Source organism: Myiozetetes cayanensis, unplaced genomic scaffold (assembly GCF_022539395.1).
Source record: "Myiozetetes cayanensis isolate MyiCay16 unplaced genomic scaffold, myiCay2020 scf1, whole genome shotgun sequence".
Classification (NCBI taxonomy): Eukaryota; Metazoa; Chordata; class Aves; order Passeriformes; family Tyrannidae; genus Myiozetetes; species Myiozetetes cayanensis.
In genome coordinates, this window is record NW_026086604.1 from 134,532,587 (window position 1) to 134,557,947 (window position 25,361).

The following is a 25,361-nucleotide window of genomic DNA, read 5'->3' on the forward strand; positions in this document are numbered from 1 at the left end:
TTTGAAGGCATAACTCTCCTCTTTCTTGGCACTGGGAGGCAGGCAGTTTAAGGGATTAAAGAACTCTCCCTTCCAGCAAGGGAAGAAATCCTGCTACCTGTGCTGTGTTGTATAAATTGGCATGGCATATAAAGTCAATAAATTTGGTAATGTTGAATTAAAGCTGAAAGTAAAGAATCCAGTTATTTTCTCAGTGTGTGTTTACTCTCCTCGTCAAATTCGACTTTATTAGTAAAAGTTTTGTATTTCAAAAGAAAAAAGAAAAGTACTTGGAAATTAATAGCTGAGGTCCAGCCACTGGGTCTTCTTGTGTGCACTATTCCTGTTTTCACTCAAAATCAAGTCACCTTCTTTCCACGTTTTGCTGAGGTGTAATTTGGTTCTGACTGCCTTCTGCAGTGGTAGTCTGTTTATGTGCCTGTGATCTTATCTTGTTTGCTGAATGTGGAGTTGATACAGTTCAAAAAGAAGAGCTCATATTACATTATGTCACATTCTCAGGGTTGTTTTTTTTGCGGGAGGTGGAATTCTCAGGTCCAATCTTTGTGCTCAGGATGGATGCCACCCTACAGTCACTCCCATTGGCACCACTGTTCCTGAGGTACTTTCTTACACTGAGGAGTCACTGATTCATTGAGGCCCAGTCAACTGCACCTTCAGAACCTTCCCATTATTGTTATTCTAGTGAAGAGGATCCTAGGTTTAGGTTCTGCATTGTACTGCATCCCCTCAAGAGATGGCAACAAGAGAAACAACAAGAGGAAGAAAGCCCACCAGCCTCCTGCGTAACTGAAGAAATCTCAATTCATGCTGATAAAACTTTAAATGGCAATATGCCATAGCCCTGCTCTAGGGAAAGTGATGGAAGATAGTACTGGTTTTTCAGTAGCTTTTGAGCAGTGTTATAGCACTAGCATATCTTGTGCTACTCAAGGCTCAAAAAAGCATGAATGCTAGCAATGAGCTTCATTACAAATTCCACTGTTTTACTTGGAGCAAATGCAGTACATTTTTCTCTAAAATCATTACTTCTTAGTGCTAAAAATACCTGTTTGCAACTTAACCATTCCTAGCTCAGAACTCAGGCTGAAATTACAATGGGAATAGCATGAGAAAATACCCCTTGATACATTAACACTTTCCCATATCATCTCCTCTGAAAAGTCTTCAAAATCTGCTGCTTGGAATGATGAAGATAAATATATATATTTATATTTTTATATATTTATATATGAGATAAATTCATGTTAGAGAAGAGGTGAAGCAGGCACAGTTGCAAACTAAGTGCAATTAATTTAGGGGAGTGGTGGTGTTTGTGAGGAGAGTAACCCTGCAGGACAGGGTCCCTGAGCTTGACAAGAGTCTTCGTGGTATAGCTGTTAAAAGGTATAATTACTGGTGAAAATAATTATTAAAAATGAGCACTGCAGCATATACCCCAAAAGCATTCTAAAAATACACTTCTTGCTAGGCCAAAAGAGGGGAAAAAACTCTGCATTGTAAAGAGTTGTACTTTGCAACAAAAATAGCTGTCTTTGAACCGACCTTCAGAATTGTCGCATCTACACCTGACAGTCAGGCTTGTAAGACTTTTATCTTGAGTTGTTTGGCTGTCTTATTCTTGACTGCTTTTACAATAATCTCTTCAGAAATATGCAATGATTAGTACAATGTGTATTTCCTAGGACTTGTGACTCATTCCAGAATGAGCTGTATATGCAAGGGATATTCACTGCACCTAGATTTCAGGGAATGACTCTGGTTCCCAAATTAAGAGCATCATCTTTATATACTCTCTTAATAATTATGGGAAAAATTCCCATTATCCTGCAAAGTGATGCAAAGTTTTGCATGAGCTGAATTATTCTTTCAAGAGTTTGTCCTTCTGTATTGGCCACGTAGGGACAGCACTTAGATCAGTAACAGGATGCTAAACAGTTGCTCTGTTTAACTATTTGGAAAGGTCAGGGAGATAATTTCACAAAAATTCATGTACAACATGCACAAAGGTTGATGTCAATTTATCGACCCCTATTAAAAGCAGGGAGTACCATATAGTTTCCTTTCATGACTTTCCCTAATTGCCCAGACTTGTGTCATTTATTTTCTGGGTGTTCACTCTCTCCCGTTCTCTCTTGACTCATTCTGGCAGTGGAAAGCAGCTGACAGCAATCCTTAAAGCTCAGCTCTGCAGGGCAGGCTTTAGCAGAGGGTAGGTCACCATGCTGGCTTCACAAAGACAGTATAAGGAACAGAATAAGATAGTCCAGTCCTGCCTTGGTCAAGGTCTGCAGGTGACATCTGGATTGGAGTAGTGGCTTAAAAGAGAGGTGTTGGAGTTCCAGTCTAATCTTTGAGCCCTTGAAACCACTTCTTCCTGTCCGGGAACTCAGTGTGGGTTTTGTTGTACCAAGAAATGTGTACACCTGCACTGAGGACACTCCTATGTAGCATGGCTATGCTGCAGATTTTTCTCAGGCTGTAGAAGCAATAGGGAGTTTCTGGCAACAAAGGCCTTAGAAAAAGCAGATCTCCAGTCCGTATGCTTCTAGCAAATACACATCTCTGTGTCAGAATAATATTCTTCTGTACAATACAATGGACAGCAGCACTACCTGGATGAAGAATAGTTTATCTTCTGAAGAGAACAGGAGGAAGAATTTCCTTCTGCACTCAGAACTCCTTGGGAGTAATGCCCTGCAAGTGGTACTTTACTGTTGTGTCAGTCCACTTGCTCAGCAACTTATTTCTCCTGAAGGTGGGATACCTCAGCAGGCATTGCTTACTTTGGAGCTTCTCCTTTATCTTCTCAATATGGTTCTGACCATAGTGCACGGGCCTGACTCATGAGGGTAATAAGGAACTAATACCAAAGAGTCCATTTAGAAACCTCCTATTTACTCAGTTAAGCATTTTTCCCCTGATATTTGTCAGGGGTACAGCTGTTTCTTGAGGCTACTGTGAAGGACCACTCATCTCCTTTTTTTTGCAGGTCATGGTAAAGCAGCCACAAACTTTGTCAAACTGATTGTGCAGAGTGGGACATATCCCCAGTGGCTAGACACAGGGCACCTCTGAGTCAAAAGCCCCGTAGCTCTGCAGGGCAGTACTGTGCTCTCGGCAGCATTGCATAAGCTGCAGCACAGCTCCCTGAGACTGCAGCTGGTGCCATGAATCATTTAAATACAGAGGTTGTCTGCAAAGCATTGTGCAGATGCAGCTGGAGTCTTATCACTGGAGTCTTACACTTTCTAAATTCAGGTACAGATTTTTCATACATATCAGACAGTAGTTTTATTTAAGCATATTTCACGAGATTTGTCTGTTGAAGACAAAATTTTAAGTGTGAATTAATATTGCTCTGCGTAGCCTCCAGAGAAATAGAATCACCAGCTATGACAGATCCTGTGCAGATTTCTCTGTGGTGCTTCTTTGTCACTTTTACTGCAGTTTGTAACTGCTGGGAGGTATACAGCTGTTCCCACCTTCACCTTACAAAAACTTCATTATTTTTAGTTTCTTCTTTACACCCAGCCCTTTTCCTGTCACCTTTTAGTCTATACATGATTCTCCAACTGGTTTAGGCAGAGAGTTCAACAGGGCATTATGAGTCACACTTTCCTCTTCATGGTATTTTTGGAACTATCAGAAATCTTTTAAATACATTCTGACAAATTGAAGAAGAAAAAGCTGCAGTTGCCTCATTTTGATTTAACTGAATGTTGAAAGATAAGCAGGGGGGATGTTGGTGTGAAGGAGAATGCACAGAAACAATGCTGCCTTGACTCATTTTCTTGTCCATACTGTGTTGATGTTTCTGGCCTTTAGCTGCCTGAATTGCTTGTCGAGCATGGCTCTGAGATCTAATGCCTCCAACAAATTTCTGAGCAGAACAGAGAAACATGGTTATTTCAGTTCACAATGTCTATGTGAATGATCTTAATGAAATTTCAGCACTGATGTCAACAGCACTGATGTGGAGTTTTTAAGTGGTTGGAGTTTTAGCAAGGGAAGCAGTGCCCTTGAGGGGTCTGTGCCCTTTGACAGCAAAGTGTAAAAATACTGTGTTCTGCAAATCTGCCACTCTTCTGTACTCTAGAAAACAGAGAATATAATCTGGTACAACAAGCTCTAGTGTTCTCATAATGTCAGCTGAAGAGGATTACAGGAGAATTGATTTTAGGTAATTAAACTTTCCTGGCATAAATAGAGATTGTTTCCTAAAAAGAAAAAAAAATAGAAAAAGAGAAGTGCCCATGACTGGAGCATTCTCCTTCCTTCCTGCAAGGCAGTTGCTACCTTCCTACATTAAATTAAAAATCGGTAATAGAAACTAATATTAGGAAATATCACTCTCTCACTGATACGCAGTAGCATATAAGAATTTAACATTTTAAAAAAATATGTGTTCAATGTGTAACAATTCCAGCAGAAATGGAAAGCAAAGCTTGACAGATGCCTTGTTTTGGGTCTTCCTGTGGCAATGGAAAAAATAGAACAGCAGAGCGTGGCACAGTCCTGCAGTCCTGCATCCTTCCCTCATGTATATATTGATAGGTCTTTCTCAAAGTCATACTGATATTAGATGCATCCTCTGGACACAAAATGACCTTCACAGAGGAATAAAGGAGAAATTGTTTCACTTTCCAAATTCAAATTTTCAAATGAAACTCTTAAATAGAGTTGTAAGGAGGAGTGTGGATTATACAGGGGATAGTTTTGTATTGAGGGGGTAGGATATTATCTGCATCTCTGACTTTGAATGCAGTAATGTCTTTTAGCTTGGAAAAATGCAAATGAAAAAGCAGCCAATCATGCAAGGCTGAAGAGTTAATTTAAATCTTAATATTACCACATCCTTGTTAATACAATCTACAGTACATACTACCAAAAATTGTGTCGTAGTGTTATTGCAAGGACAGTACTATCAGAACAGCTCCTGTGGTACAAATGTGTTCCAAAAGAAAGGGAGGAAGAGGTCAAACCTAGGAGAGGTGCAGTTGCTTTACACCAGACCTATCCCTTTTGATGATGCCTGCTTGTGTTCCTGTGTGTTTTCTGCTTCAGCGTATTTACATACATACCAAATTAGAGCCCAGTTATGGATTTATTGCAGCAAAAGCTGCCTTTCTTCCCACACAAAGGCACACACTCCTTCTGCATGTTTTTTTAATCTACTTGCACTGCTCATGTTGGCATAGGTCCATGTGCTGCATGTTCTGTGCAGCATGGCGGTACATGGTGTGGCTCTGGTACTGTGCTGTGTAGCATTCCCATTGCTTTTCACCTCCATTTAGTTCAGCCTCACCATCATCCCTAAAGTGGTATTAACAAGTCTTTTTTGGCAGTAGTGAACACTGAAAGAAAACCTTTGGAAGCAGGTTGTTCTCGCCTGCAGCTCCAAGGTCCTAACAGTCTGACAGTAGTTTGCAAAATAGCTGGGTGTAAAACTGGCAAGACTTGGTCCCTCTCTTCCATCAGGGTAATGTAGATCCTCTTGACCCATATGGTTCATTATGCCTCCTGGTCACTGGGTATTGTGCTGCAGTATCGGCACAGAGACTGTGAAACTCTGTTAGCGCTTACAACTAAGACTTGCATATTTGTGTCTTGATATTAAGGTTGCAGAATTAGTCAGCTATGGGAGTGAAAATCCTGCCTTTGCACTGTGGACAATTGAAAGATTCCAGTGCCAGCTGGAACCTATGTGAATTAGTAAGAAACTGCCATTACTGGCACTAGGATGAGGACAGGCCAATCTGTCAATCCTCAGGGAATGATTGTTAGAGACAAGAGAAACTGAAAGAAGTGCACTCCTGTCAGCATTTACATCACCTGGATCTTGATTGCACTCACAGTTTGGGAGGGCATCATTTGCCCATTTCTTCCAGTCCCTCTTCATTCCTGGCAGTCAGTAACTGATGCCAAAGTCAGTGCCTGCTTGACTTCCTGCACCTACATCCCTCATCAGTGCACAGCCAGCACGACCTGAAGTAGCACTCATGAAGCCGGTGATATTCATGGAATGGGTACAGGCCATTTAACTCTGCAGTAAATCTTAATTTGGGTGTTCAGAAGTCTCTTAGCTTTTCCCCCTAGATGTTTACTCACTCTAGCTTTCCATCTTGGTGCAACTACCCTCTTTCTCCCATCATCTGTTCACTGTATAATAAAGTTCTTGCCTATGTAGAAAACACCTGTCTGCTTTTATCCATGCCATACATTCAAATATCAAAATTAAATAAAAAATTTTCCTGGTCTTGTCTGGAATTAAGGCAAAGAGTGAGTGCTTCACACAACACAGTTTCCTGGCTGTGTTTACCAACATATGTGTTCCTTGTGTTTGAGAGATGCCTTCCTACCTATAGCATCAAATGGAGTGAGGTCATATCAGGAGATCAGATTTACTTGATCGTTTTTCTGTTCTTGTGCCTTACTGCACATCTGAGCTTGATTTAATTTGTGAACTCTGCTGTTACTTATGCAGTTTCCCTTTCCCTGATTTTCACTCATCTCATAAAACAAATAACTAATGTGAATTGTAAACCTTGCATTTTCTGCTGCCTTTGCTCTGTTTAGCAATGCCTTTACTCTTATATAAAGAATGATCCTAGTCTCTGTGAATTTTCTTGCTAATTAAAATAAGACTGCATAAAGTTTTCTTTGGTTTGATTAAAAGAGAAAAGAAATCTAACTTTAAGACAAACTTAAATGAAGTTTAACACAGATAAGAAAAATATTTGAAGTTTTGTTTTCTTCTCTTGTATGTATTTTTCCTGTAGAGCCCAAGAAAATTATTCTTGGTCAAGACATATTTCACTTACCCCAGTGTTTCTGTAGCACTTTGCTCTACAGTGTGGTCATCTCAGCCAGGGTTTTAGAGCACTGTCGTTACTAAGCTAGAAAAGTTTCTATCCTGAGTGCTTTGTCTGCATCATCCTTGCCATACTGTTTCATCACACACCCCTGACTTTGCCCTATCCATAATTTTTATCTGGATCATTTTTCTTTTTGCAGGTTGGTGCCAGAGTTTGGCTGTTATATGCTTTTTTTTTTTTTTTTAATCTGTATTACATCACTCCAGTTTTGCAGCTGATGTAGGGGTGTGATCAAGCAGGGATCTGTACAGTGACAAAGTTATTCATGGCATCAGTTGCAGGATCGAATCACAGATTTTGAATTGTCAAGTACAAGTGTGCTGCACTAAGAAGTAAACTCCTGTTATTCAGACATTTGTGTGGTTGAATCCAGAACAGTGGAAAGCTGGAATGTTTCAGCTGAATTGCCTTCAAGACGGTTACAGATGCAAGATCTGCTCTGTGTTTCCTTACACCAGGAAATTGTATGTCTTTCTTTTCTAGATTTGAACGTATTCATACAAAGAAAGGGAACTACAGTAAGTCACTAGTTTCAAATCAAGAAGAAGTAGATGATTTAGCAACCTTGGAGGTACTGGATGAGGTAAGAACCTTCTTTTTCATGTTTTCCCAAAGAGGACTAATCACATATTAAAACACAATGGTGTGCTGTTGATTTTCAAATTCAACTGTATTGTCACACTTCAATTGTGTAAATGTACAATGACATTTCACCTTTTTATAACAAATATTTTAGATAAGATTTACTGTGTCAGAATGGTTCCAACTCAAGCTAAAACAATCTCTGCAGTTACAGCCATAGACTGAACAGTATTTTAACACCATTGGCTTAACAGAATTTATATCACTGGATATTCTTTCAGCTAAATATCCAGTTTGCAATGGTGTGTTAACCTGAAATTAGTCCAGGTCCAAGAATAAGCACCTTCTTCCCTGTTGCTTGAACATCTTGAATTGTCTTAAACCAGCTTACCGTTCTCCTCCCAGGGTTCTCCCTGTCTTACTTTGTTCTGAAGATGTACTGGGATCAATTTATTTCTGCTGATGCTCTGACCTGTCAATACCTGCTGGTGAAATTTTGACAAAATTACGGATACGAATTTCACTGATTTGTCAAAGTTCAAAAAGGAATCTACCAACAGGGAAACATGCATAAGGGAGGGGGAAGTCTGCTGCGTTTATGCTTTAAGCTTCAAAACCAGAGAGAAGAATCAGGCTACAGCACATTATCTGCAGGTCTTGGAGGCCATCAGTGGTTATAAATAAACTGTCATTCTTCCTCTACCAGGCTGTGCAAATAATTCACATTCTCCTATCTGTAAAATTTCTCTGGTATATTGTATCTTTTTTAGTTCAGAATATTAAGTGTGGCTCTTGAGCTGGTATACTCCATAATGCTCTACAGAACATCTTCTGTCTTCAAGAGCTTTGTTATAGTAGCTTAATATTTCATTAATACTAATTGAACTAATCCAAACTTCATTCACTGCGCAAAGTTCAGGTTTAAGTATTTTTTTAGTATTGGGAATACCAATACGCTAGTAAGACTGCTTTCTATCTTTTACCATGAAACATGTAAACAATCCAAGCTAAATGGATTTTTCACACAAAAATATAGACAAGCCAGAATATATCCCATCTCCTCAGAGGTGGAGTATTCTCATATAAGTCCCCAGGAAGCCTCTGTGTAAAGGCAACATTTGACTATGTGATATGTTACTAAACCAAATCCAATTTAAAATGTCCACGTGTGAATGGCAGCTTCTCAGAACTGTATTCTTTCTTCCACTCAAACTTTTCATCCAGTTTAGATAACCCATCATCAGAGCAAGACAAGAGAACTTCTATCAGTGCAGGAAATAATTTCAAAAAGGGCAGATGTTCCCCTAAAATAACTCTGTAATGTGAATCTGGTCATGGCCAAAAGCAAGGAGCATTCAAAACCAAAAAGGAATGTGTTTAGCAAAAAGTTTATCAAGGTTTTCTCCTTATGTTTTCCTGTGAAGGAAATGTAACCTCTTCAGCTATTGAGAATTCAGCTTTTAAATGCATTAACAGGACACAGTGTGCAACACTGAAAAGGTGCATGTGGAGGGAAAGCAATTCCTTCTGTAGTCTTCTGCTGCCAGTAGTTCTGTTCTAATGAGTATAGGGCCTAAATATTTTCACATGTACCTCAGAATAATCTCAAGGCTGGTTTGAATTTCTTCATCCAGCTCTATGGCCTGTTTTGATTGGAAACCTAACCAGACACTTTACATACTCTGTATGCAGAACATTCTGAGGGAAATTACATCAAGGAATTTTAATGCCACTAAAGGGCCCTTCTTTTTTCCTGGTTTAGGGAGAACTGGCTCTGCAACAGCAAAGAACCATCATAGCAGAGACTGGTTGTTAATACAGAAAGATGCCTGATAGTTTATGTTAATAGGATCCAAACAGTTGAACATCTGTGTCATATCATAACTGAGAGTAATGTTAGAGCAGGTGTAATGGCAGTCATGAATTCAATCATATGGCTCTTGCTTGATAACTTAACATTAAACTGTGTTAGAAATGTGGGCAGGGCTGTCTCATGGAAACCTCTAATTAACTCGTTTTTCTAGTCACTTGGGGATCTGTAAGTGTATATTGTTCAAAGTGAGTTTGGACAAAAGAAATTAGAAATGCCAGTGTTTTTGAAAGTATTACTTTTGATCACGATTACTTGTATTCCTGACTATTAATACTTTCCTTCCCTATCCTTACTTATTGTAACTATTTGAATGTTTTTTAAGTTTTCCTGATATTCTTTTTCCCCCCATATGATTCAATGTTCCTGTTCTTTCTCCATCAGAATACAGTAACAGAACAGTTGCAGAAGGGTTATGCCAAGGATCAGATATACACATATGTTGGGGACATTCTCATTGCTGTCAATCCATTTCGGAACATAGATATTTATTCTTCACAGGTATGAAAATCTAGGTTTGATTATTTTAAACTACCACCGATTTCCACTAAAATATAAATATTTCTGTTAAGTAGAAAGTAAGATCATTCTTTATACTTACTTCAGTTCACTCTGAAAAGCAGAATTACCAATAGAGTTGTTTCTTCAAGTGCATATTGACACACACCCTTAACGTGCTGAATTTCAGCACAGAAATGAGACATAAAAAAACCCCTAATTTCTGGTATCTTTATGTCTATAGTTTCTGATCTCTTTATATCTGTAGTGTAGATCATACACAAAATGACCCTATACAATGTCAGCTTCTGTGAATTTGTCTCCCCATGATACAAAAGGGGATAGATATGAAAATCTGGTCATGCAATAATTTGGCATTATTAATTATCAGGTACTACAGGTATGGAAAAGATCTAAAGTTTTGACATCAATATCATGCATGAATACTAGGAGGAAGTGAAGCGCAAATAAAATTAAATTATAATTTAGTCCTTGATGTCTGGCAGTATTAAATTTTCTACTAAATAATTGAGTTTCATAGCATACTCAGGGCTCAAATTATAGAAAATTGCAGTTCATTTTTTTAGCAGTTCTTATAGTACTAAGTACATACAGATTCATGGTATAGTGAGTGCAGTAGCAGCTCACTTGGAAAACATCACTGCTGGTAACCTTAGCATGCTATACACTAATCTAAAAATAAAACTAAGCTCTGATTAAAAGAAAAAAAAAAGTTGTTAAGGGACACCAGTAATGTTTTCATTTTTCTTACACTTAGCATTCCAAACTGTACATTGGAGCCAAACGGACTGCCAACCCCCCTCACATTTTTGCTGTTGCTGACATAGGCTATCAGTCCATGGTGACGTACAACTCCGATCAGGTAAAGATGAGGTGTCTTAATTTTATCCTTTGCTAGGCTGAGAGATGTGTAATGAGCTCAAAGTCTTGCTCTTGTTCTCTGCAGTGTATCGTTATTTCTGGAGAAAGTGGAGCTGGCAAAACGCAAAGTGCCCATCTGCTGGTTCAGCAGCTCACTGTCCTGGGCAAGGTATGTCAGAGGGGATGCCTCTGTAAGGCTTTGCTATCTTGTGCCTAAATGACTGAACCTATGGACAGGGCACTGGTTGTGGGGCAAGACTGTCACACATTTTCAAAAGAAAACTGGAACATGATGCTGATCCATCTTCTCCTCCTCCCTTCTGAAGTAGGGTCACTTGAAAATATGTTGGGGTTTCCACAAGGAAGTACCCACTGCAGTGCAGGCTGTGACTTAGTCAGTTCCCTGTTTTGAGTGTCTTCGAGTCACCCAAACTGTACTAAGTAAAGTCCTCCTCCAGCTTTTCACGTCCTTCTACAAGCAGATCACTGTCAGTGGGACACGGTCATTCTGGGAAGTGGCCACCATAATTGTCCAAATAAAATGCCATTTTTTGCATGTCCCAGGGAGATGCCAGCAAACTGATGGATTGGTATGGTGTACTAGAGCAGTAAGGATATACTAAGAAGGACCCTAAAAGCAGATCGGCTGTCTCAGAGGGATGAACCACAGAGATCAGTTCTGGTGGTGCTGTTATCATTATGTGTGTTATCTCTTCCAACCAGCCATTACTTCTGAAGATTGCTATATTCTGACAGGTTTCATTACATACATATATATTTATGTGCCTTTCTTTCCATATAATTCCCATGGGAATGGCTTCCCCGATTATGTCACACTTCACAATACAATAAGAAGAGTAAAGAAACACCTTTTGTACCATTTATGAATGTATTTGAATAATTATTGATAATTTGAAGCAATATCTTTTTCATATCCAGGCTAATAACAGGACTCTACAGGAGAAGATTCTCCAGGTGAACAACCTCGTAGAAGCGTTTGGGAATGCAGGCACTATCATCAATGATAACTCAAGCAGATTTGGAAAATATTTGGAAATGAAATTCACTTGTGGTGGCACTGTAGTTGGAGCTCAGATTTCAGAGTATCTCCTTGAAAAATCCAGAGTTGTCCATCAGGCAGTGTAAGTATAAAAAATGTATTTGACCTAATTTGGGGGTTACAGAGTAGGCCTACAATGCAAGAAATCATCTTGGTTCAAAACACAAAGATGAATAAAGTACCTGATTTTTTTTTTCTTTTAAGTTATGTTTTAATAGCTTATAAATCTGTAAGTTAGCTGAAAACTACTCCTGATTTCACTTTTTTTCCATTTTTTTTATTTCTGGGTTATTTAATCAAAACTCATAAAAATACACATGTGATATATAAAATATATTAGAATGTTCAAAGAATTAAAAACTTTCTAATAGTTCAGTTATACATTTCTTTGTGGAGTTTTGAAGTATTGTGTTAAATATATCACTTGGATTTAATTCTGCTACATCTTCTCTAGTACTGTAGCTTATTTCTTTGTTTGCTTGTTTTCTATTTTGGAATATCTTGTAGGGCTTGTTTAGAAAGGGTTATGGGTCAAAAGTAGAACAGATCCATCTCTGTCGTGTGTGTATCTCATAAAATGTCAGAAAAATTTAATTGAATTTCCAATTAAATTTATTAATATGCAATTTTTTTCCTAATGTCCAAATAACAAATATTTTGGCAACTCTATTTCTGCCGTAATAACAATCGGAACAACAGAGTTTGAGACAAGGAGTGTTGTCACTGATTTAAATTTTTCCCCTTGCTGATCACTAATTCATTTTTCATTCTTTCTGCCTTTCTGCATGACCTTGTTTTCTGTTGTAGGTTGGTGAAATGTAGAACATCAAAATATCACTTGGATTGTTTCAATAAACAATTTAAAGTTAGAGGCAATTTTATTAGATGTTGTTTATTTCCTCAGTTGAACATAAGCACAGAAACTGCTTTTTCAGAATAAATCAGCTTTTTCTTTAAAACACCACTTTTTTCATAACTTTTAATGGGTCTGTTCTGAGGCTGTCAATTTATATTTATATTTAGTCATATACTGAGACAGGCAGTCGACAAGGCATTTATGTGCCTCAGTTGTTATTTAGGTAGGTGTTTAGGTGTCTGCATTCACAAGAAAATGCCACCAAAGTGTTTGGCATGAGAGCCACTGTAGGAGGTTAAATTTTGAGGAATGTACTTCCAAGGGCAGCTGAAGCTCTTTGTATTGAGGGTGTTGTCTTCACTCAGGTCTCTGTGTGGCTGGCCCATAAAGCTTGTCAGGGCAGAGAACTGGCATTTAGGGACTGCACTGCAAGGAAGTCTTTATCTTCTGAGAGACCGTGACTCCCAAATTCACATGAAGACCTAGGAATGACTTTTCTCAGAAAACCAGTCATTCATTACCTGGAAAATGGGAGATCCATGTTCCAGACCCACTTCAAGCCAACAGATTTTGAACCTACTTCCTTCCCTTTCCAAGAAAATACACAAACCTTCAGTGAGACACAGTGAGATTTTGGAGAGTGTGCAGACCAGTGCTATGCAATCTAAAAGTTAAGACACTGAGGGGAAAGGTAAAAGATCTAATCTGTTCCTTCTCCTTAAATGGATCTTGTTTCCTGCTACTGGCTCTCCACAGTAAAATATGCAAACTGAGTTGGTACTGGACTCTGATCTAGGTACACCCTGTGCAGAGAGGACTGCACTGGCTCCCAGTGACTGCACTGGGAATCTCATGAGGTTTAACAAGACCAAGTGCAAGGTGCTGCACCCAGGTACCAATACAGGCTGGGGGATGAACTGATCAAGACCAGCCCTGCCGAGAATGACTTGGGGGTGCCGGTGGAAGAGAGGTAGAACGTGAGTCAGCAATGTGCACTTGCAGCCCAAAAAGCCAGTCATATCCTGGGCTCCATCAACAGAAGTGTGGCCAGCAGATTGAGGGAGGTTGATTCTGCCCCTCTACTCTGCTTTGGTGAGACCCCACCTGCAGTGATGCATCCAGCTCTGGGGTCTCCAGCACAGGGAGGACACAGACCTGTTGGAGAGAGACCACAAGAGGGCCACCAAGATGATTAGAGGGATGGAGCACCTCTCCTGTAAGGAAAGGCTGAGAGAATAGGGTTTGTTAAGCCTGGAGAAGAGAAGGCTTTGTGTGACCTAATTGTAGCCTTCCAGTACCTAAAGGGAGTCTGCAAGAAAGATGGAGAGAGACTTTTTGCAAGGACCATGCAGTAGCGGCAATGGCTTTAAACTGAGAGTAGGTTTAGATTAGATATTAGAAAGACATTCTTTTCTGTGAGGGTGGTGAGGCACTGGAACAGGTTGTCCAGAGAAGCTGTGGATGCCCCATCCCTGAAGTGTTCGAGGCCAGGCTGGATGGGGCTTTGAGCACCTGGTCTAGTGGAAGGTGTCCCTGCCCATGCCAGGGAGCTTGGAACTAAATGATCCTTAAGGTCTTTTTCCAAGCCATTCTATGATTTTATGAATTAAGGGTGCTCCTGAGACACATGCCTCAGCTCATGCAGAAAGCAGGGATTTGAACACAATTCCTTTTTGCCATTCAGTAGTGGCTGACTTGGGCATCTCAGGGCTCAGTGACGGCTGCACATTTTCACCTAAGCATCCCATTCTTCCTCATAAGGTGCACAGGAAGCTTGAATGTGCAATAAACCTCTGACCTGGGTTGGGCACCTAGGGCCAAGTCATAAGGCCCTTTGCTGATTGTCTGCTTACGTGCTTTCTTAGTTCAGGCTAAAGGACACAGCAAACATACTGGAATTATTGAACAAGGAGTGTATAGCTCTCCCACAGTCAGAAGATGTTTTAAAGTAACTGGAGTTAAGCAGCCCGTTTAATGCAGGTGGGGGAGAAATGTGCGAGATCTTACAGAGCATCTACCAATTGCATCAAAGGCAGAGCAGCATTTAGCTGCTTGTAGCACCAAGCAGCCACCCTGGCAGTCAGGACAAACACATAACAGCACAGAAAGGGTGTTCACAGGAACTTCTGTAACAGCTTCTTTCAGAGCCCTTTGTCAGTTTCTATGAGTCTTGCCTGTTATTAAAATAACATTTAATAATCGTATGTATGTCATCAGTAAACGTAGCATACTTAAATTACTAAACCAGTTGGTTGTTTCTGTTGTTTCAGAGGAGAGAAAAATTTCCATATTTTTTATTATATTTATGCTGGTCTCGCGGAAAAGAAAAAACTGGCACATTATAAACTGCCGGAATATAGACCTCCCAGGTAATGCAGTTTATTTTTACATAAATTGATTACTAAAAATGCAGTGTTGAATTCTCAGCCTCATTTGTATTCTAACTCTGTATCCATCAACTCTTTCAGATATCTGCAAAATGATCATTTCAGAATAGTGCAAGATTTCATGAACAATAGCTTTTATAAGTCTCAGTTTGAATTAATTGAACAGTGCTTCAAAGTCATAGGTTTTACACTGGAGGTGAGTGCTGATAACCCTTTTCTTTTGTGAACTTTCATCATCATGCTAGGCTTCACAAACGAAGATTTAAGAAGGGCTCTACCCACACTTGTTACAAGCGCGCTGATTTGTGAACTTTACCAGCTACCTTAATCAGGAAAAACTTATGTAAAGCATTCAAATAATCTCCCTTGTTATTTTCTTCTTTTAGCAGTATTGTGTTTATGTAATACAATGTTGCACAGTCAACTTAACTTTTATATTATCCATTGCAATTTTTAAGGTTTTGAGGCATTGATAAACCAATGAAATGGTATTAGTCAACACGACTTTGAAATCAGTGAACATAGCACAGCTGAGTAATTGGGGATAAAAAGATTTTTGCAAATTAAATGCATAGAAAATGATGTTGTAACTGTTTATCAGCCCATAATTCTAGGCCTGTGAATATGAGACTCATCTCTGTTTTAAGAGGAAGTCCATGGTGGGAGTTCTAAAAATTCATTGCATTGATGTGAGTATTGATGAACTCAATACATTTTCACAGCTCCAGAAATAAAGTTGAATGGAGCTCTTAGATCTCTTTGGAGTGAATCTCATCACTAAACATTAACTGAACCCATTCTTTCTTTATGATCTTGTATCATTGTTTTGCTGGCCATTAAACCCTCCTCTCAGTCTGTCTTTGGTAGAATTAAAATTTAAAAAAGGACTCTGAATTTATAAAGGAGGATGCAAGAGAAGGAAATCCTATCCTGTTCCTTAGTTCTATCTTAGGAGAAGAGGTGAATCACAGCTGTCATTTACTGCATAATTTATCATAAACAATAATAGGGGTATGATCAATACAGTATCTGTGACATACAGCACTAGTGCTGCAGAATGGACGTATGTTTTAATTTCTGCCACAAAACTCAGTGTGATAAGGATATTTTCACAGAAAATTACTTACTGCAGTTGACCGTTTCTGGCTTTTCTCAATGTAAATATTTGAAATAGATAACAAAACAGATTTATCCACCTATGCTGTTCCTCCATAATCATTTTGCATTAAGTCACAGTAGCAGTGGCATTCACAGTCTCTTTCTCCTCTACATGTTATTCACAACTACACTTAGTAATATCACACCTGTACTATCACATCCTTTCGCCTATGCTTTCACCTTTCCAGAAGCAGCCTGAAAGGACATGCATGGTTCAGCACCAATACCAGTTTTATCGCAGCACCAGAGACCTTGATAAGTCCTAATTTAAACCATGAAAAGCAGCAAATCTGTTTTTGTTACCAATTCTTTTGTTCACTTGGATGGATGGAAACAATAATCCTGATCATCCAAAAGAGATCTTCCAAACATATTGAAGATCCAGTTAGAATTAGGTCACTGGCTGCATTGTACGTTTCTAGGATGGATCTTCACTTGATTAACTCAGCAAACCACCATGAGCTGCATCTCTAAAGGAATTATTTACCAGTAGAATCTCCACAGTTTCAGAAGCAGATTGAGTGTTGGAGGCAACCTGCTTTTGGCTACATGTGAGCCCCATCCATGTTAGCCTGTCTCACATCCTCCACAGGGTGAATTATCCTGTCTGAAGCTGTGTTTGCAAGAGTGAAGGAACAGTCTCTTTCTCCCACTGAGGTTCTCACATCAGATACATGTGCAAAGACAATTTTTTTTCATCGAGAAAAAGATCCTCCAAGACAATGAGTTCCTCTCCTAAGGACATTCATCTCAGTGCAGAGAGGAACTTTCATATAAGCATGTCCAATGTTATATTAGCAGAAAACCATGGACAGAAAAAATTCTCCACTCCAATTAAAACTGAGATCTAAACAAGACTTTTTTTTAATTTGAAATTTGATTTTAACTGATTGGCAGATTTTAATAGTAACTACTGTCAGTACTCCCTGTCTTAAAATTAGACTGTTTTATTTTAGGCTGCATAGCAAAATTAATAGAAAAAAGGACTGCCTAAGGGGAACAATAATCATGCTGTATGAGACAGATCAAGACAGATTTCAAACACACTGGAAAAGGGCAGAAAAATGTCAGCAGTTATACATACTGTACAGCATAATGGCAGAAGTTTAGTTATCCATTCCTTTGCATTTTAACTGTGTTTCTAAGCTTAAAATGAAAATGATTGTTTAATCCTAGGTAAACTGTGTGCCAGTTACCCTCAGCATAATTTTTTAGAATGAGTTTATCTAGTTTGTCTTGCTGTCACTTGAATCATTAATTTATTAACTGCTAGATTAACTTCTGAAAGTGTTGAAAACAAGATCAAGTATTCTAGAGCAATTAAGGATTTTATCTGACTAAATGATGCCTGACATGGTACCAGCAAACTACTGAGTATTATAGATAAAATGTTGTGCAATTATGAAAAGTTCATTGTTATAAAATACCAATCACATTTGCAAAACTGCTTCTTATAAAACTACTATAAAAGTTTCCAGCCTGCTATTTATAAAACACGATATACTGTATCCCTCAAAATATACAGTGTCAAAGATTCCTAGTCTGCTTTGCAGGAACCCCTCAGCATTTCTGAAAAAAAATGCTCAGATCATCAGGTATACTGATAAACATTCACAGTTCAGATGAAAATTTGCAATTCAAATCTAAATCAAACCTGCAATGAAAGGATTATTTTACTAATTCCAAATATAATTTTGTCATATATAAGTTCCTAAAATAATCTACTATATATATCACTTCACTGTCCAGAGTAATAACAGCCATTTTCAAGGCAGTGTCCCTCTTCAGAACCTACTGAATAATTTGAAATTTAGATATGTGTAAGTAAAGTCCATATTAAGGTGCTTTGGTGAGTTTGTAACTGATGTTTTTAAGGGTAAAGTGCTTCACTGAATCAGAGATGTGAGATCTCACTCTTCTCTCAGTGAAACTCCTTCTGATGACATTGGTGGGGACAATACAGACCTATTATTTGGAGTACCTTTGTTTCCACAATCCAAGAAACCTAGGTGCAGATTTTTTCTCTGTCTTTGTTGATGTAGGTATTAATTTTTTAGACACAGTTGTGCCTGCAGACACAGTGAAGGATAGATATAAATAACCTCTGAATTCTTTCTGTGTAAGAGGATATGTACACAGTGTTTTGTGTTTTCCCTACTCCATGTCAATCCTGTTCTGTCAAAAAGTATGGGACAGAGATTAGGCTATAGTTTGTCTTGCCTTCTTTGGTTGTCTTGAAAACCTTTGCTGAGTACAGAAAAGGAATAATTGCTGAGAAAAGTATTCTTAAAAGTAGTGGGCACGTGGCAGACAAGAAACAGCACCCATGGATGTGCCCGTCACACAAACCACAGAGACAAATCCACCTGGCTATTAAGCATTGTATCTTTTTTAATATATTTTTCAGGAACTTGGAAGTGTGTACAGTGTCCTGGCTGCCATTTTAAATGTGGGTAACATTGAATTTTCTGCAGTAGTATCTGAACATATGATTGACAAGAGCAACATTTCCAACCCAGTAGCCCTTGAGAATTGTGAGTGATTTTTTCTTGATTCAAGATTGTTTTTCTTATTGTTTTGTTAGCAAATTTATTTTATTGCAAGAGAGTTATCAATGAACCTGTATTTGCATGGAAATTTTGCAAAAATGATTAAAAGCTGAAAGTCAATTAATTCTAAGCCCTCCTATATTCAAATGCAAAAAAAGAAAAATATTTCCATGTTATGCATCTTATTTGACTAACCAGTTCACTGATATACAGGAAACATGACTAATACTGCAGATGCCTGAAAAGAAAATCTTTGGAATTTTTCCAAGGTTATTTGAACATTTGATGGAGAACCTCATTAACACATTGAATGGTTTTTTCCCAGTTTCTTTCTCAGCTGCTCATTACTTGTTCCCCACATGTGCCTGTTGAAATACAGCTCACTAATTCTTTGGAAGGGATGCCTTACATTATGGGTTGCTGAGAAGTGGAGGAGGCAAAGGGGCAAAGATTGCTACACTTTCTCAGTAATTACAGTTGGGGAGATAATGAAGTATTCACGCTACCTTCTTACATGTTTTCCTGCCATAGATAGAAAAATATTGTGGAACTGGGAAAGAAGCACCCTTATTTGGAGCAAAAGGAAGACAGCAGTGGCTTGTATGAGTGGATTATTACTGAGAGGGGTATTCATACCTCACAGTTTCAGTACTTCTGATGGAGTCACCTAGATTCCCTAGCATTTCTCCATAGACTGTTTGGAGAAACAGCCTCCTTGATAAAGGAATTTAGAATCTATTCATTAACGGTAGTAGAAGCTAGGAAGATTGGTTACTAAATTAGATACTGACAGTTGTTTGATGTGAAATTCCTCATTAGTCATAATTCAAGACTTTGATTTGGTCCCTATTTGTAATATATTGCACTTGCAGCTTTGTTTGCAAAAATGCCTATTTCACCTTCCAAAATCTGCCTTTGAGCTATACCAGTGACCTTCCTTCCTAGGTGCGTCCTTGCTATGTATTCAGGCAGATGAACTGCAAGAGGCCCTCACCTCTCACTGTGTAGTGACTCGAGGAGAGACAATTATTCGTCCCAACACTGTGGAAAAAGCCACTGATGTCAGAGATGCCATGGCCAAAGCACTGTACGGACGCCTCTTTAGCTGGATAGTCAATCGCATCAACACTTTACTCAAACCTGACAAACATTTAAGGTAAAAGAAGTTTTTCCAGAATAAAAAGAATTTTTTTTTCTGTGGGAATAATATTGTCTACATTAGAGCATTTACTGTACTCATGTTGTTTTAATCTGCTACCTTTTTGTTTATGACACCACCACATCAAAAAATGTTTTTTCCTGTTCCTAGTATATAATGTAAATACAGTAGCTATGGATAGCACAGGCATCCAGTGTTTTACTGTTTGACCTTTACACGTTTAACCATTTGTAAATTACATACGAGCTACTTATTCTTTTGTAATTTTTCAGGGTCAACTTTTGACGTTTGTTGATTATATAGATCAAATTCTGCTCTTATTTACAGTGATGCTGTTGCTTTTGTCACTGTTGTTATGACTATGGTTTCATATATGTGTGAGAATAGCTTTCACATTTACTGAAGTTAAATGTCCACTCTGCACTTACAAAGTGACATTTTAAACATAGAGACAAGAAAAATACTGGGAATGAGGATGTAAGACATTTTGCAAATTAATCAAAGAAGAAATGATGTGGTTTCTGTTGTAGATCCTATATGTCAGAGCTCTCTATAGTGGAAAAGGGGTAAACTTATAACTACCTTAAAATGAACAGCAATAACAAATAGCTTTGGTTTGCAAATCTGGATTTTCTGGATTTTTTTTTTTAAACATCAGAGGAGAATCAAGGTTGCAATCCTAAAATTTGTCTAAACTTTTAAGTATTTGGTTACAGAAAAGCAACAATAAACAGAACTTTAATCAGTAAGTGAAAGGATAGAATTCATGAAAGATAGGGCAGCACTGCCAGTCTGTGTGCCTCTCTCACTTGTCTGTTACAGAGCCCTTTTCAAACTGAATACTTATTAGGCTGGTGAAGAGGAAGTAAAATTTGACCTGAAATGTTCACTATTAAAAACAAACAAACAAACAAAAAGCAACCAGAACTTTGTTTTGATTTTATGGTAGTAAAATAATTTGCACCTGCTATTTTTATGTAATTGTCTCTGAGAAGGAATGAGGAAGACAAATTTTAGCAGTTTATTCACAAAAGTGTAATTTTGAGATAGATAAAATAGTCACCAAATTCAGGTAAAAACCAACAAATACATTTGTTCCCTCCACAATGAAATGCTTCTTTTTTTGAGATGGACTTCACAAAGAGGTTTAAGTGCTATTAATGAGTGAATGAAGGGGTGTATTGAAGCTGATTCTTAATTTCTGATTTCCTAAATCTTTATTAAAAAAAATTGGTTACAGATAGCCCCTCAAAGGGATTTTATAGATAATATGTGCTTTATTTTTTACTTTCCTCAGAGAAGACAATAATGTCAGCTTCAGTTTGCTATAAAATTATATCCTCTTAATTTTTTTGCTTCAGCAAATAAACATTAGAGCTTTTTTCAAGTAGCAAAAATGATCACATCTTCAGTATGCCTTAGCTAAAATATCAAACCAAAGTTTTTACTAGTAGTACTTCTCTGGAATTTAATTGATAATTCAAATTCATACCACATTTCAGTACTTAAAGTTGTTATTTAGATGCATAAAAGGTCTAGCTATTAGTTCTTTTGACTTTAATGTTAAAATAAAGAATTTTAATTGTTGTGAGTAAATAATTTGAAGAAATATTATTTTGTGACAACAGTCTTTAATTAAATGCTGTTGAGTAAAGCCTGTGTTATTACAAGAGAAAAAAAAAGAACTACTTCTTTCTGTACTGTGGTCAGCTGCTTACAACAGAATAATTACTAGCAAATATTAGTCTAACAATAAAATTGCAACTCCCCTATTCGCTTACCAATTGACTTGGTCATTAAGTGATTCAGTATAGCTAGTCTGCAAATACTGTAATCTTTGAATTGATCTGCATTTATTGTATTTCAAAGAAAAAAATTATTGTCATTTTAAGAGATATCTGGTTTAGCAAAGATTATCCTATGTAACTGGTGTACAGATTAGGCCCATGATTTTCCTTTGTGAAACAATAATTAAGATAGTCAGTGTAAAATAAAGATAATAACAATGGAAAGTTTATTTCATCTTTGCAGTGAAAATGATGATGGTTTGAACATTGGAATTCTTGATATCTTCGGCTTTGAGAATTTCAAAAAAAATTCTTTTGAACAACTCTGTATCAACATCGCCAATGAACAAATTCAGTTCTACTTCAATCAGCATGTCTTTGCCTGGGAACAGGTATGTGTGGATTATTTTGATAAAGCTTTAATATTGCTGAACATATAAAACCTTGAGAAACTACATTGTTCGTTCTCCATAATAGGTTGTAAATTGCAGATTATAACAAATATTTTTTCAGTATGTATTCTGTGAAGCATTGCTTGTTATTTGCAAGTAAAATGCCTATATAAAATGCATTAAACTTGAAATTTACAGTATCTAAGCAACATAACACAGTGATAATCTGTTTGATGCAAACGCAATGTTGTTTTCTTGAGAAATAATGACTGTTGTAATGTATGATTCTATAGTAAAAAAATAAATGAGTGGTAACAAAATTTTGGAAGTGTAGTGTTCATAATAGCTTACTAATAAGCTTAATGAACACTGAAATTCCATTATTAAAAACTGCAAATCTCACAATTATTTTGTTCTTGTTCCGAAACTAGATCATCTCAACTAAATAATGATGGATTTAATCTAAATAATTTAAAGCAGAGAGAAAGAAAAAGTGTTGTAAATATAAAAGTTTATGAAACTGAAGAGGAGAGTGAAAAACCTCAAAAAATATCATCTCAGCTTTGTAAATAATTACATGATAATTAAATGAACCATCTTTAAATCATTATTCACTATTGTTATTTGAAGAAATAGCATTAACAAAAAATATTAAACTTGGTGAAAATAGAAATATTCCAGAATTCTGTGTGGCAGAACAGTCAAAATTCAAATTGTAGGTGAAATAATACTTTTATTGTTTTACCGAAATTATTGGGATTTATAATACACAAATGAAAATCCTCCTGAATACTAATTTTAGTTATTAGTAGAAACAGAGTATTTTGTCAGTGTTAATCACTGATTGCTTTAAGGATAAAACAGATACAAGTTTGGAGTGTGTCTCTGTATGCAGGTGTGTACATGCATGTGCCAGTCTAGAGCTGTACATATCTATGTGTAAAATGGAAGGAATTTTTTATATGGATCAATGCTTTATCTTTATCCTCTTTCCAATTATTTCAGGAAAGGCTATCTTGCAGTCTTAGACCTTGTAGTTGTTTTTATAGATTTATGTGCGAGATTCTCAGACACAAGTATTTTCTTGTTTTTAATACCATCTAAAATTCAGAGAAAATTTAACCTGAACTACTGTAATGACTTAGATGCCTTCTTTCGGAAGTGCACAAATTCACACAAGAAGGTCACTTGGCTACTGCTCTTTCTAACAGTTGGAAGATGGAAATAGCACAGACTGCAGCACCATTATTTATTCCTGTAAATTCAAGCAATGACCAGGTCTCCTGGACTTGCGTATGTCCACTTGGCTCAAATGTTCCCTAACTCGATCCTCACACACTGAGTCTTTCTTCCCTCTGTTCTCAGGGGTCTGGGATTATCGGTCAAGACCAATGCAAAGAAGGCATTGAATGTTTCAGCTTTTTCCATATCATCCATGCTTGCTCAGCAGCAGGACCACATTCTCCCTAGCTGCCTTTTGCTGCTAATGGACGTGCCTTGGGTTTCCTGTCCCTATCCCTGTACACCAAATATTGTCTTAGTATTCGTTCTCTTTTTTAACTGGAGTCAAGTCTTGCTCAGTATAATCTGCCTTTACTCGTTTCTAAGTATTCTGATGCAGAACATTTTGGCCAGACCTATATTAATGCAGAGGTTTGTGGTGTCACCATGTAGTAGGAACAGAGCCCTGCTGCAGCAAGGTCAAGGTGGTTATTTTGCTACTGAGCAAGGGATGATAAGATGGGGGGGAAAATTAACTTCTTATTTTGACAATATCTAGTTTACCCATTTCTCCCTGTAGGAAATTAGGACAACAATGACTGACCCTATGGAAGGGGAAGCTGATCTTTATTTACAGAATCTCTAAGTACTTCAACTTTACCCATTTTCAGTCATCTCTCATAGATGTCATTGACTCCCAGTCATGTAGAATGCACCACAATGTGTTCAAGTGGTCTGCCAAGAATAATTTGTGAGTGACTCATTGAATAAGGGACACCAGCTGGCAAACCTTCATCGTGTCTCTTAGCTTCTTCTTTCTGCAATAGTTTTTGGACAGATCTTTTACAGCCTTTAGCAATCATCAGTTGTTACAGGGCAGTTCTTTGCCTCAGAACCTTATTTACTTCAGCCTCCATAATCTTCAGGCAAGGTCATTATCTGACTTCGCTTGTTTGAAGTATATATATCTTTATGCCTACAGTCCATTTCCTTGGTGGGTTCATAGGAAAATCATGTATGATGTGCTAACCTTGCAGTCATCCTCCTGTTGTCAGATTTAAAGGGTGTTCCACTAGCTACCTGTCTGCAGTGTGTTTTTATGTAAGTGAAGGCCTTCTGTTTTGATGTAAGCAACACCTTCCTCAGTTTTATTACTATGAACAAACGTTCTGCATTCAAATCACAGGCTGTTCTTCTAAGACTCTTTTTTCTGATGCTTATACACACATTACCAGTTCTAATATTTCTATTGCAAATGTCCACATCTGACCCGTAATACCAACCAAGTGCATGTCTACTTTAATTTACATCATGCCACTACAGATTATATCAAACTTCATTACATTATCTTGTAGCAGTCTCCAAAGATACTAGTACAGCAGTGCAGAATGAGCTGTATAGATTAGGTTTGTGCAGGTGTGGGTGTAAATCCCCTCCTTTCAGAGACAGGAAATGAGAATTTGTGTTACAACCCAATGGCACAGATTGATTTGCAGTATGATTCATAGTCATTATAAGACATCGCTTTTCACTTACTTATGACATGGTTGTTCCAGTTTTACATCACAAAAACAGCCTTCAAAAAAGTAGATGGCTTCAGAATCTTTTCTGTTGACTGCAAGGACTCTCCTGTGTTAACACCAGTAATATACTTTAATTGTAAATACAAGCCTACCCCTCCCTGCACACAAATAAGAGAAAGCAATTTGAAAGAAAATATAATTGCTAAATGTTCTATACAGGGAAAAAAAAGGAAATATTTTCAAAATCACACAACTGAATTTGATCTTTTTTATGATACAGTGTATCACTTATGTAAAAGCCAAACATTTGGATGGCCCCTGCAGTTTGCTGATGTATCTGCCTGACTTTACAAATGACTTTACATGCAAGGGTTTGTGTCTCCATCACTAAAAGACACTAGTTAAGTTTACAGGAAGGCTGATGCCAGCAGCCACCAAGGCCTTTGTGTTGACTTTTCATTAGCCCAAGCTGATGGTTTTGCTGATATAGCAATCCTGTCGCTGGGGACGCAGGATAGTGTCTCTTCACAGCCCTGTGCAAGGCCAGACAGACATGTCA

General features: G+C 37.7%; 1 protein-coding gene across 1 annotated transcript in view; it reads left to right on the plus strand.

Moving 5' to 3' along the window:
- The window catches only part of MYO3A (myosin IIIA), a 115,224-nt gene that overhangs the window by 48,953 nt on the left and 40,910 nt on the right, over nt 1-25,361 (plus strand). The window contains 10 exon segments of the mRNA XM_050324826.1: nt 7,362-7,461; nt 9,715-9,831; nt 10,607-10,711; nt 10,796-10,879; nt 11,650-11,852; nt 14,897-14,995; nt 15,095-15,209; nt 18,579-18,705; nt 19,666-19,876; nt 21,911-22,058. Coding sequence (XP_050180783.1) covers nt 7,362-7,461; nt 9,715-9,831; nt 10,607-10,711; nt 10,796-10,879; nt 11,650-11,852; nt 14,897-14,995; nt 15,095-15,209; nt 18,579-18,705; nt 19,666-19,876; nt 21,911-22,058 — 1,309 coding nt within the window.